The sequence below is a fragment of the Siphateles boraxobius genome, unplaced genomic scaffold, assembly GCF_051911475.1.
Source record: "Siphateles boraxobius isolate OS27281-9 unplaced genomic scaffold, OSU_SipBor_1 13, whole genome shotgun sequence".
Taxonomy (NCBI): Eukaryota; Metazoa; Chordata; class Actinopteri; order Cypriniformes; family Leuciscidae; genus Siphateles; species Siphateles boraxobius.
In genome coordinates this window covers 14440138-14454492 of record NW_027508733.1, presented here as the reverse complement: position 1 = coordinate 14454492, position 14355 = coordinate 14440138, and the positions used below count along the sequence as shown (strand labels likewise).

The 14355-nt window shown below is 34.8% G+C and overlaps 1 protein-coding gene across 4 annotated transcripts in view; it reads right to left on the bottom strand.

Moving 5' to 3' along the window:
- LOC143735402 (protein NLRC3-like) overlaps window positions 1-14355 on the bottom strand; it is a 35620-nt gene that overhangs the window by 10327 nt on the left and 10938 nt on the right. For 2 of the 4 annotated variants that reach the window (XM_077225517.1, XM_077225514.1), the window contains exons 1-2: window positions 6754-7179; window positions 1324-1469 (exon numbers count right to left, since the gene is read on the bottom strand). The exons of 1 other annotated variant lie outside the window; for it this stretch is intronic. In XM_077225517.1, the coding sequence (XP_077081632.1) occupies window positions 1324-1403 (80 nt within the window). In that variant the 5' untranslated portion in view covers window positions 1404-1469; window positions 6754-7179. Of the gene's footprint in view, window positions 1-1323; window positions 1470-6753; window positions 7180-13895; window positions 14094-14355 lie in introns of those variants that run through there. One more of the 4 variants, XM_077225515.1, reaches the window with a different exon arrangement.

Below are 14355 nucleotides of genomic sequence, written 5' to 3'. Positions count from 1 at the left end.
CAAGCTACAACCCAATTCTCCTCAAAACGAGCTTTATAATATAGGCTAAATGGATCTCTATGAGCAGGCGGCTGAGAGACAAGTCCGAAGGGACCATCTGCAAAGTGCAATATAACCCAAAAAACGACTACAGCATCAACTCAAAGTCAAAAATATAAAAATAGTCATTAACTTCAATGTTACAAACTGTAGTGCCACCCAATTAAGTTTACACATCAATAGTGATCCACTGGTCATACTAAACTGCTTTTGCACATTTTGTATTAGGAAAAATATTCTATAACTTCACTGTAATACACCAAATTTAGTTCACACACTGCTCTAATGTTGGTTATACACTTATAGCAAAATAGGTAGGCCTATTCTTTACACAAATTATATTGGTACCGTACTCCGCTAACATAACTTTACAACCATAGCTTTTGCATTATATTTGCTTACTGAATTCGATGGTATTACACTGTATAACAATGTGAAGTTATTCAATATTTTTTCTAAAAAGGGTAAATTGATTTTATTTTATAATAAATAATCATAAAAATCATGCTTTTTTTTTATCAAACTAAGTAGCCTATTTTAGTGTAACCAGCAGGAGAGCAGTGATATGTGAACTGAATTTGGTGACAGTACAGTGTATCACAGTGAAGCTATTGAATGTTTAATAATATAAAATGTGCAGAAGGGTTTTGGGATTTGCACTTTGCAGACGGTCTCTCAATCGGCTGTTTAGAGACACATATTAAAGCTGTTTTGAGGGAGATTGGGATGTAGCTCGTTGTCCGGTTTACTGTGATTCTAAATAGGTGTCGTTTGTGTTTTAACAACGTTTAGCTCAAGAATATTGGTCCTGACCGCATTTCTTTATATTCGAGTCCAAGTTCAAACATATGAAACGCTCCATTAACGTACGGAGCTCTGAAGCACTACCACCACTAAGCAGGAAGTGTCTGTCCGAGCTCACAACAGGTTTTGAGAACGCATATTTTGCGAGGGAACGCAAAAATGAACTTTGCGCGGGAACCCAATTTTCTCGGGGGAAAGCAAACGTTTTGCGCGGGAACGCAAAAGATTGATAGAAAATATTCTCCCATCAAAAAGAAATTTCACCACCACGTTACTTTAGGGGCTCCGTACATTAATTATTGCCATAACTACACAATAACTTTTATTAGCCTATATTTTTATATTTTAAATGCGTTCATTGTTTCATATTGGGGATATAATGACATGCCAAGCCTGTTTAAACACCTCGTTGTACCTAACAATCACTGTCCCTTTTTCTCAACAGTCTGAAACAAATATGTTAATGGGGTATTAGCCTACCTGTTCTTCCGCTTAGTCGGTTTCTTCTGTAATAAAGGGAAGTTATTCTCAGTCATATCTTTCATGTTCACGTGCTCCATCACTAAACATTTGTTTGTGTGTTTGTTTCTTAATAGCTTTTAACCTAAACTGTAAAAGCGCCTCGCCTGAAATCTTCTTCTTCTTTCTTCTTCTTTTGTTTTATTTATGGCGGTTGGCAAACCAACTTAACGGTGCATTACCGCCACCGACTGGGCTGGAGTGTGAATCAAGAGATATTGGAACTTAGAGAAAAAAAAAAAAAAAAAATTAAATCCTCTTGGCTAAGTCTATGTCTCTCAGATACTTAATAACAAAGTGATAAGTGTTACTAGATGTTTTCCCTAATAAACCTTGCATTGTGAAATTATTCTGATTGATCATTCTGAGAGACTGAAAAAGCTGGTTTCTTTCTTGACTGTATTTTGTGCACTGAAATAAAATATGCTCCACAGTTTCTAAATGAGTACAATGTTGGCATTTCCCTGTTGGATGTTTCCCTATTAATTTCAATGAAGAATTGAGCCCTGTGTGTCCTATTCTTAACCGTGTAATTATACTTTCCTCTCTTCTACTCCTACACTCTATCCTTCCTATACCCACTTCTGGTTGTATATTATATAAATGTCTCCCTTTATCCTGATCCACCCAATACTCCTGCCATTTTGATCTTGCATATGCTTTAATTAATATTTTAGCTTCAGTTTTGCTATATGGAACTTGTAATATTCTATTATGTTTTAGTGTTTGTTTTGCAAGTTTATCAACCTCCTCATTCCCTTTCACTCCAACATGTGCAGGTACCCAAAGAAACCTGATTTTTAAATCCTTTACATTTAACTTACGTAAAACCATACATATTTTATGAATTATATCATTTCTTATAGATTTCCCAGATTTCATGCTTTCTAAAGCTGAATAACTATCAGATATAATCACGGAGTTATTTAAATCATTTCCCTCTACCCATTCCAGGGCCAACAAAATTGCAACCAGCTCTGTTGTGTATACTGATAAATTATCTGTTATTCTTTCCTGACATATTACCCCATTCTTTGGAATATATACTGCTGACCCAGCATGTCCTGTCTTTGGATCCTTGGAACCATCTGTAAATATAAATGTATATTCAGAAAAATGCATATCCAGATAACAATTAACAATATCATTCACTGCTACTTCCTTTGATTTATTTTTGATTTCCTTATGAATGCCTAAATCTACATCTGGTATAGAGAAAAACCATGGAGGAATAGGAGGGACTGAAACCGTTGAACAGTACTGTAACTTATGTAACCCTATATTCTCAGCTTTCACATCACCAATCCACCCAAAACTTCTGTAATTGGACTTACTGTGTTCCCAGCAGTCTTTTAAGATAGCTTTAGCTGGGTGGCTATCAACTTGTCCCCTCACATTAACCCAGTATGCCAACATCAGTTGCATCCTTCTGATCCTCAAAGGCATCTCACCCATTTCCACTTGCATAGAAGACACTGGGGATGTTTTAAAAGATCCACTACATATCCTTAAAGCCTGAGCTTGCATGACATCCAATGCTTTGACATTAGACTCTGCTGATGACATATATGCTATACACCCATAATCAAAGACAGACCTCATTAGTGCCCAATATATATTTTGTAATGATGCCCTGCTTGCTCCCCATGCTTGTCCTGATAGACATCGTAGGATATTAACAATCTTTTTACATTTATTAACCATTTTTTCCAAATGAATCTTCCATGTCAACTTTTCATCAAACCACATCCCAAGAAATCTAATAACCTTCACTTGCTCAAGAGGCTGAGTGTACAACTTTAAGGATACAGGTGTGATCTTATGCTTTTTTGAAAAACATATGACTTGTGTTTTAGACACTGATAATCTAAATCCCCATTTATTTGTCCATTTTTCCACTTCCTTAATTGCATTTTGCATTTTTGATTTAACATACAATTCATTACGACCTCTAAACCATAATGCTCCATCATCAGCATACAAGGATTTCCCAATTTTCTGGTCAATATTTGAGAATATATCATTAATCATAATATTGAATAATAATGGGCTACATACACTACCTTGTGGAGTTCCATTCTCAACTATATATACCTCAGATAATTCTGCACCTACTCTTACCTGTATATTCCTATTAAACAAAAAATCCAAAATCCAATTGTATACTTTACCACCAATTCCTAATTGTTGTAATTTAATTAATAACCCTTCTTTCCAAAGCATATCATATGCCTTCTCAACATCAAAAAATACTGCTATTACCACCTCCCTATTAGTCTGTGCTTTCCTAATATCTGATTCTAAACATATTAATGAATCCATTGTACTTCGTCCCTTACGAAACCCACTCTGATACGGGGAAAGAAGGTCATTGCTTTCTAAATAATGAGTCATTCTATCTGTAATTATTCTTTCCATTATTTTACACAACTGCGATGTTAATGCAATTGGTCTATAACTAGATGGGTCAGATGGGTTTTTCCCTGGCTTTAAAATAGGCACTATAATTGCATGTTTCCACACTGATGGAAGCTGACCAATTTCCCAAATTTTATTAAAAAAATTTAGTACTATTTCTAATGTTTCTTCTGTCATATTTGCTACCATTTTATAACATACCATGTCTTTTCCTGGAGTAGTTTGTTTTGCATTAAGGACTGCTTTTTTCAATTCAAACATATTTAAAGGTACATCTAATGGATTTCCTGAATGTCCTTTCTTTTCTAAAACATCAGGGACACTTTCTAACACTTCCCTTCTATTCACTTGTGCTTCCTTAGTGAGGTTCTCACAACTATGCACTTTCTTAAATGTTTGAGCTAAAACTTCAGCCTTTTCTAAATTAGTAACTGCCACTTTATCACCACTATTTAATACAGGTAATTCATAATTCCTTCTAACTCCTCCCATCCTCCTTATCATTCCCCATATATCAGATAACTTCACATCCCTTCCTATACTATTACAAAATTTCCTCCAAAAGTTGTGCTTTTGTTTCTTAATTGTTTTTCTAACTTCTGCCTGCTTTCTTTTGTACTCTATCAGAGCATCCTGAGAATGATATTTTTTAACATATTTAAAAGCTTTGTTTCTTGCTTTAACTACTTTACTGCACTCATCATTCCACCATGGTACATTCTTACATTTCCTATTTCCTTTACTTTTTGGTATTGATTCCTCAGCTGACAATATTATTTCATTTACTAATACATTAAACTCATTTATTTCTATTTCTTTAATCTCATTAAGTTTAAGACATTTAACTGCACAAATGATCTGAAAAAGTTCCCAATTCGCATTCTCTATTTTCCACCTTGGAATATTTTTAATCCTTTCTTGACACGTCCCTGATCCAACTTTAATTATAATAGGGAAATGATCACTACCTATTGTAGTTTCCTTATCTACATTCCATGTACTAATACCTGCTATTATACTGGACACAAAAGTTAAATCAAGTACTGATTCAGTATTATTTATACAGTTAAACCGCGTTCCCTCTCCATTGTTAAGACATACCAACCATTTGTCATCGATATACTCTTCTAAAACTAAACCATTTGCATCTGTACTGTTGCTACCCCATAACGTATTGTGTGCATTAAAATCCCCACACCATATTACCTCACCAAGTGGTGATCCCAAAATATTTTCCAAATTACTACCCTCTATTTTCCCACAAGGGTTATAATAATTTATTACATCAATAGAACCTTTACTAGTCCATATCCTTATTGTAATTGATTCCTTCTTATCATTTATTTTAATAATTTCATAGCTTAAACCATTTTGTATGAACGTTGCTAATCCTCCCCCTCTACCATTCTCTCTATCTCTTCTAACTGCTGAATATCCCTTAATAATAAAATCTAACTCTGATTTCAACCATGTTTCTTGCACACATATTATATTTGGTTTCTCTCTTAACTCATCTACATATTTCTTAAATTCTTGGCCGTTTGCTATCAAACTTCTAGCATTCCATTGTAGTATGCCAACATTTACCACCATTTAATCTACACCAGCACTGTGCTGGGAAGACTGAGTATCTGTACTTAAGTTATCCCTAACTGTTTCCCAAACCATTCCTTTTATCCCCAAATATTTTTCAGCTGCTTTCACAATAATTTTAATCCTTTCGGTACGACTCGTTGTCTGTGCAGAACAATTGATAATTTCAACCATAAAAATCACAAAATCATGTTTGCTGACAACTAAATTGTCTTTCCTTGTCTTTCCATCATCTTCATTTATTATGTCATTTCCAATGCCCTCCCTTTGTTGTGGTATTACATTCACTCTGGGGACTAGCTTTACTGCTTCAGAGTAGCTAATGCCTTCAGTTACCTTGATCCTTTGTACCTCTTTGTCTCTCTTACTAAATTCACAGCCCTGATATGCTGCACTGTGCTCCCCTCCACAATTGCAGCATCGATTGCGAACTTTGTCACATTCATCATAATCATGTTCTCCTCCACACTTACTACACCTCTTCTTTCCTTTACATACAGCCGCGATATGCCCAAACCGTTGACATTTATAACATCGAAGTGGTGGAGGGATGTACAACTTAACCACATAACTCATAACACCAACAAAAACCTTATCTGGTAACGTTTCCCCTTCAAACGTAAGCATAACTGATAAGCTGTCGCAAATGTCTCCAAATCTCTTAGTTTTGAGTCTTTTGGCTTCACATACTTTAACATGCTTAATGTTTGCCATTATATCATCTGTTTGTACATTTACCGGAATGCCGGTAATGACTCCTCTAACTAACTTTTTATCATTAGCCTTTGAACATTGCACTAGTTTGCCATGAATTTTACTCATCTTAACTGCTCTTTTGAGTTGTTCTTCGCTTTTACAAAATACCAGTAGTTGTCCATCTCTTAATATTTTTGCACTCCTTACCTCTCCAATTTCTTTACTTAGACCTTTTGTAAGTTGTATCGGATTCCACTCTCTGAACGTGGTACCTTCTTGCCCCAACTTAACAAATACCTTAAATTGTTCCCCATCATCCTTTAAAGAAGCCCTTTCACCACATTCTGTTGTATTATTCTTTTTCTTTTTTTTCTTTTGATTAACTTTCCACTCTTTGTTACCCTCGTTGTCTTCCAATTCTCCAGTGTTCCCCAACTCTCCTGTCTCACTACCTACTCCGTCACTTCCTTCCTCCATCTCCTGACCATTCCCAGCCCAGCTGTTGCCATGATCCACCTGACACGGAGTCAGTTTCCGTTTGTGCTGACGTTCACCCGTCATCGTTCCGCCGCGCGCGCACGAGACCCAAAAAACTCGACAGGGTTTGCTGTTGTTTCTCTCAGACTAAACACTCATCAGTTTATCACTCAGACTCGGTAGTGTATCAAACTTATGTCGCCTCGCCTGAAATGTAGTCGAAAGTTGGAGTGAGGGGAGGAGTGAAAAGACGAGATCAAAGGTGGATATCGCGAGATTCACACTTTGAACTCGATGTAGGCCTAAGTTCTGTTGCTTTTATAGGCTATGCAAATAAATATAATGAACAAGACACCAAAAGTACTAGTTATTTATTTCCATTCGAAAGACGTGTTTGTCAATCATTTTTACTTTAATTACAATTTATTTATAAATATGACAACAATTAGTACATAACCCATAGAGAGATCTGTTAGCAGAATTAGATTGTTCAACGGTTCTGGCGTGCACACCCAGTGTGTTATAAATATTGACGGAGGAATAAAACACGGTGGGGCATCAGCGCTGGACCTCTCACCCAGGAGAAAACTTTATTGTAAAAAAACAACAACAACAACATCACATGTCACATGTCAATCACAGCACATCTTATTGGTTGTTGGCATTGCTCATCACACAAGATCTGGGGCCTGTACCATGATGGTAGTTGAACAAACTCAGGGTTACAGGATTAGTTTAGAGTTGACAAAACCAAACCAATCCTACCAGGCTTTGTTGGTACCATCATGCTGATCATCAACTTTCTCTGTCAACTCAGGCTTTGATCCTGAGTTTAGGAGTTTAAGTGTGATATCAGTAGCGAACAGCCAATCACATGCTGAGAAAGAGTGAAACTGAGATTAATTTCTCGCGAGAGAAGCAGTGCAATTCACTTATTAAATAAAAGTATTCAAATAGTAAGAATTTAAACAAATTTACACAGCAAGAAAACAGCTGTCTATGAAAGAGTACAACTAAAAGAAAAAGTCTCGCTACTGTATATCAGTGCAAGTAAAAGTTGTGAAGTTATTTTATACAGTTGATAAAGGTATAGAGAGAATTGAACATTTAAGCTCACATGTAGTCATTTTATAGCTTCATCTATTGATGCTAAAGCGTATTTATATTACCTTTATATATTTATTCATTTAAATTGCGTAATAATAATTGATGAACTAAAATTGTACATGTGTGATTGATAAAGGGTATAATAATTACATAAATAATACCTAAATCATTCAAATGTATTATTCTAAATAAGCATCACTAAAAACCAGACTATTTTGTCTTTAAAAATAATTTGCTATGTAGTGACCTTTAATTTGGAGTAGAAACAGGTGGAGTGACTTTATCGCATCAGACATGTGTCACTTTGCTCACAGCTGATTGGTCCAAGTTCAGTTTGCAACCTCTTAACTAGAACATAACCTGCCCCGGACCAAGTTCGCCGTGGAGCGTAAGTTACTATGGCGATGAACACTGCTAAAAGCCAAACCACTTTCATGGTCCCTAAAACCCACGGTTGTCGCAAACTAAACTGAAACATAGCTGGCTAGGCACCTAAACCGGCTTCATGGTATAGGCCCCTGTTGAGAGCACATTTGTTTCTATTATGTCAACAAGATCGCACTCGCGGACCGGTGATCGGTTCTGCGCAGATTTTACTCATCATCTCAAACGAGCCTATCTTGAGATGCGCCTCGTCTATGGCAAGTAGAAAAAAATATGGTAACACTTTACTTGAAGGGGTGTGCATATATAAGACCGACATGACACCTTCATGTCATGATTATGAAGTAGGGTTTATGCATGTTTATGATAAATGTCATTAAGTGTCATTCGCTCAATTATGACATTTTTAATACTAATATGACATTGTTTGAGATGTCTTTGTTATGACACCTTGATATAAACCTATACATCATAACCTGTCAGTGTCTTGGTAATGACAACTTGACATTACTAAAGACAACACAACCTAAGACAACATAAACATGACTTTCAAACTTAAGAAACCAGTTATAGCTTTATTGGTTAACATTACATTAAACTGTCAGGTGGTTGGTTTTGACATTGGCTGTCATGAAGCCATTATAACATTTTAATGACAAATTCAATTTGTACCTCTGTAGTTGAGGTCAAGAAAAATATTATGACAGCCAATCTCAAAACCAACCCCATGACAGTTTAACTTAATTTAATGTTAAGTTGTTATGACAAAGACACTGACAGGTTATGATGTTATGGTTTATGTCAAGATGTCATTACAAAGACATCTTCAAAATGTTATTATTTAGCGAAAGACACTTAATGACAGTTGTCATAAACATGCATAAACCCTACTTCATATTCATGACATGTGTCATGTCATGGTTATTAAGGTGTCATGTTAGTCTTATGCACACCCCTTCAAGTAAAGTGTTACCAAAAATATTACAAAATTAGGTTTCCACTTTTTACTCGGATAAATTATAACTTGTGTTGTGAACCCAACTGTTATAGATATAATCTGTGCTGCAAGTATGCAAAATGAAACATTTGAGAAGTGAACCCAACTGTTACATGTACTGTATATTATAATAACCATCTCTTTAACTTAAGATAAGCTATACATTTGAACAAAGCATGCTGCAAAATATCATTAAAAAACTTAACTAAATCTGGACTATTGAAATATTAATGAAAACATGCAAAGTCTTTTTATGTTTCTGGATTTTAATATTGCAAAGCAAAATGAAAATCCAAACTGTAATCACGACAGTTCAGGCTAATTAGAGAGGCACTTCAAGAGGCACACTCCAAAGACAAGAGAAGTCAAAAAGCTAAATAAAATCAAATGCTTTAACTGAAAAAAGTGTCACATTGTAAGCTTTTATTGAGTAAGGTCACATTCGACCAAAATATTTGGCACTTTTTCAGTAAAAGCATTTTATCTTTTGATGTCTTGTTTTATCTTTTGATGTCTTTGGTAGTGTGTGGACTCTCTTGAAGGGCCTCTCTTTTTGTCTACGTACCTCATATGTACTAATACACTAAAGTCGTGGTGAATATACTCTTCTGTTGTAGAGGTGTGGACACATGGAGGGGGAATAAAGGTGGTCAACTTTTATAATCCATGCAATCATTTAACATTAGATTAATTTAATCATTAGAACCAAGGCTGGGGATAATTTGATATGGTGTGGGGAAAATTCCCTTTGGTGAAGTTTATGCACATAATGGGAGGGTTGTTGAAGAGTTTATGGAGGAACACGCTTTATAATGTGATGGGAAGGGACCCCAGATTCAATATAAGGGATTCATCAAATTCATATTGTCCAGATCTAAAAATAGTTCCTGGAACTATAGCTTTATATGCAGTGGGAAGTTCTAGATCACTCAACATTAGGAAGTGATCATTTTCCAATAATAAGTGCTGTTGGAATGGAAATTTATCAACAAAATAAAACAAAGCAAACTAGGTGGAGATAAAGCTGATAAATGTAACAAGTTATGCACAGATGGAATAGTGAATTTCCATGGCAACTACAATTGAAGAGAAATAAATCTGATGAGATGTCTTTAAAATCAGATAAGGCTTAAATCAGATAATCCTACAAAATCAATAATAGAGGGGAGTTGGGAGACATTAAACTTAACAGGAACAGGGTTTGCATGGAAAGCAAAGGAATGGCGTACAGGAATGTCACTGAATAATATATCATTTTCATCAATGTTACAATTTCCCCAAAACCTCCTTGGTTTTTTAATAAACCTGAAGTTGATTTTACAAATTTGTGATAGTTTTCAAAAAGGACATAATGACATTAATATGAAGGACTAAACAATAGAATAGGCCTTTATCAGAACAGTTTATGATTTCTTCCAATATACACAGATGGCTCAAGAAACCTACTGTCGTACTAGAGCATGCAGCACTCTATGTTCCTGAATTTAAATTAGGAAAATATGGCAGGTTAACTGATTGGACTTCAGTATACACTCCAGATAAGGTGGCAATTCAGATGGCACTTTGTTGGGTAGAAGAAGTGATGCCAAATAAGGTTGTAATTTGTTCAGATTCAATGGCATCACTCACCAACAAACATTTCAAACAGTTAGATATGAAATCTTCATAGAAATAATGAACATATTATTAAGACAATCTGGGAAAATAGTTAATAATGTTTGGGTACCAGGACATGATGATTTACCAGGAAATGAAAAATGTGATAAAAATGTCTAAATTGTCAATTAAACACTCCTACTATTACAGTTTCATTAAGTAAAAACAGGCAGACATTTTTATAATATAAACGGCGCTAGAGAAAATAAAATTATACAAAACTTAAGTATAGAAATCAGATAATTTTAACAAAACTAAGGATGGGCCATAAAAAAACAAAATACTAGGAAACCACGTTATAAGATTATGTGATCTATGCCAAGTGAAGGAAACAGTTGATCATGTGTTGCTGTTATTCTGACCTAGTTATGAACAGGAAAGGAATGAACTGCAAAAGAACAACAGAATATAGGATGCAAAGAATTTACAATCAGCAACATATTAAGCATGAAACAAGGATCTGGTAAGATTATAAAGGCAGTTTTAAAATTCATCAAGAATAGCAGACATAGATCTCATCATGCACACTCACTCTGCATTACAGGAGGTGGCGGTATGAACCTAAAAAGCTGGTATGTGACCCACCAGTAAAAAGAAGATGATGTGTCATCGCTCGCCAAACTCTTCTGACTGAGAGCTGTGGAAGTTTTATTCTTCACTTATACAGAGCAGTTTTCTACTCTTTTAGCAGCTTCCTGACTCAAATAATCTCTTTCTACCTCAAACACTAGGTCAGATCTATGATGTTGTTTCAGGAGTGTCACTATTAACAGCTGCTGAAAAGTATATGCCAATATTTCATGCCAATAGTTTGTTTCCTCACCTCATTCATCATACTGATGTGTTTAAATTACCTGTAAATTGGCACTTAAAGCTCATTTCATTGTTGTCAGTCAGAGTTGGGTGTGATTAAAATGACTAATAATTAAATTACTTTTCACTTGAAAAAGGAAATGGATTACTCTTAATTTTCTGTTATTTAATCACAGTTATTTCTGATGTAATTGCATTAAATACTGTATAGACTATAGAACAATTCTATGTGACAAAACAGTGGATTTAACATCAGAAATTAAAGCCTAATGTTAAAATGTATGTTTTGTAATGTTTTTTTTTTTTAAATACTTTGGTCAGTTTAAGAATAATATATGCTGTTGTATATTATTTATTTGAAATAATTCATTGTGCAGTTTCGTGTTTATCCTTGTGATGTTCAACTGGTTGAGGTTGATATAGGATTTAGAAAGTATTTAGTATTGCAGTACTTTTTAGAGTAAAACATAATAATTAATACAGTAATCTAATGATACTGTTGAAGATGTAATTAATTGCTTTTTTAGAGTAACTTACCGAACACTGGTGTCAACATACTGAAGCAAACTACATGATACTACGGTACATATCACCACTTTTTATAAGATACACGTGCCTTAAGAGAATTCATTGTCTTATAGTCTGCACTGATTCCTCATTTTCATATAAAAACCAGCTAAAAAAGGCCCTGGTATGGTAAATTAGAAGAAATCGATTGGATTGCTATTTGTTTCTTACAAATCTGTACATTTATTTCTACAGTAAGTTTGTTTATTTTTTATTATGGTATAAAATAAAACAATTCAGTAACTTTACATTTTGATACATGGATATTTAAACAACACATGAATACTTAAAATGTATAAAATGTGAATTAAGGAAAACATCAATTAAATAACTGACTTATATGTTTATTTTTATTTTCACAGATCTGTTTCTGTCACGCAGCAATTCACCTTCAGTGAAGCTCCTCCTGCAGGACATTACCAATAAATGCTGGAATATTTTCATCTGCCTACAAGTGAAGAACGAGTTTATGAAAGAACAGTGAGAACATCACTGTGAGAATGATCCAGAGTCCTGTAGAATGGAACCAGAAGATACTGAAAGATACTGGCGTTTATTCTTGATTCTTCATGCTGAAGGTCATTAAGGTTATAAAACTTCATCAGTTTATCAGTGGTAATGGTGAATTTTTTTTTTTTTTTTTGTCGTTAGAACAGTCATAAGAGTTGTGAAATAACACTTAAAGTAGCAAATAATATATGGGACACGTTCCATGAACTGGGTACAAAATGGAGCCTGAAACTTAATTTTATTTTCTTGACATTTTGTACTATTTTTGTTTCTGACAAATATTCAAGGGACCTTTCAAGTCACCTTTAGATCTATAGCACTTTATACAATACAGATTGCTTTAAAGCAGCATTTTAATTGTTTTTTACTGATTTTTTTTTGGGAATTCCCTGAATGCATGGCGTGTTGCAAAAAAAGAAGTGAGACTAGACTGGTTAGCTGGCTTGTTTCTTTTTGTTGGTAGATCAGACAAACCCAGACTGATGATTTGTTTGTGTTGTCAAGTTTTAAACTCTTGTTGTTTGACCAAACATCAAAGGGGTTCTGACCAATTAGACCTTGTCTTTAGTCCAGGTTGTAATTATGCTCTCCTCCCCTCACATTAATCAACAAATTATCGTCTTCCCACCCCTGGAGTGTACAATTCAAGCCCAGTGTATACTTCTGTGTCGAACTCACGCCGTAGCTACGTCGTAGGCTGTGTGTACCACGTGTACGGCGTACCCTGACGTGCACCTCTCCAAAAATGCACCAATTCTACGCGGACCGCAAGTGCTGTTATTGGTCTGCTAGAACCGCTCCCTTGGGTTTAGCATGCTCCATCTGCATGTAATAATTGCTCTCTAAGTAAGTATAGTATAAGTATAAATAAAAACCAATGCGTAGCTGCGTAGAGGCTCCGGCGTAGGTCCGACGCAGAAGTAAAAATCAGCCTTAAGACCTGATTTTTATAATAAACAAATTATTCATTTTTACCTAGAATTTATTAATATCAGCATTTCGGAAATTAATTACTAATCACAAACATACCAAACACTGCATACTTTCTATAAACTATTCAAAAGTTAGTTATAATGGCATGAATAATAAGTTGAACGGTTTAAATCTATAGATAATTTAAATCTAAAGAATAATTAGACATTTTCAGGAAAGTAACAAACAAAACAGTAAACACATAATTGCATTAGTGTCCATCTCGAATGGCATGTTATAATTATTAATAATGTTTTTATTTGTATAATTTAATTTTCTCAGTCTAGATCATGAAATACATGCTTACAGCACTATTTTTAGTAATTAAAGCAAAGAAAGTTACTTTATCTGTGAATACTGTGTGAATCCATCAAAGGCATTTCCCTGTTTGCCGCCTGAGACACTGGGATCCAGCATCCCTTTGTGACCCTAGGACAAACAGTTTAGTAACTAGATGATATCTGATTAAAGAAAAATGCCTAAATATCAGAAAAATATTAATAAATACAATTAACGGTCAATCTCTAATATAAATGCATAAAACTAATTGTTGTGTAGCATTTGTTTTCTTTATGTTTCTATATTTCACCTGCCTCCAGTGTGGAAAGAGTTTCCCATATAGCTCGCTGTACGTGAGCTGTATCGTTCAGTTTCGTTCCGACAAACGGGGCACTACATTTTCTTTTGCTCAATATGTTCAACGTTATGAAAAGGTATCCAAGCAAAAAGTTCTCCACGCATTATCCTGCAGTTAATGAAAAAAAGTGTAATTTATTGGCGCACTATATTGACTGCGTATTGAG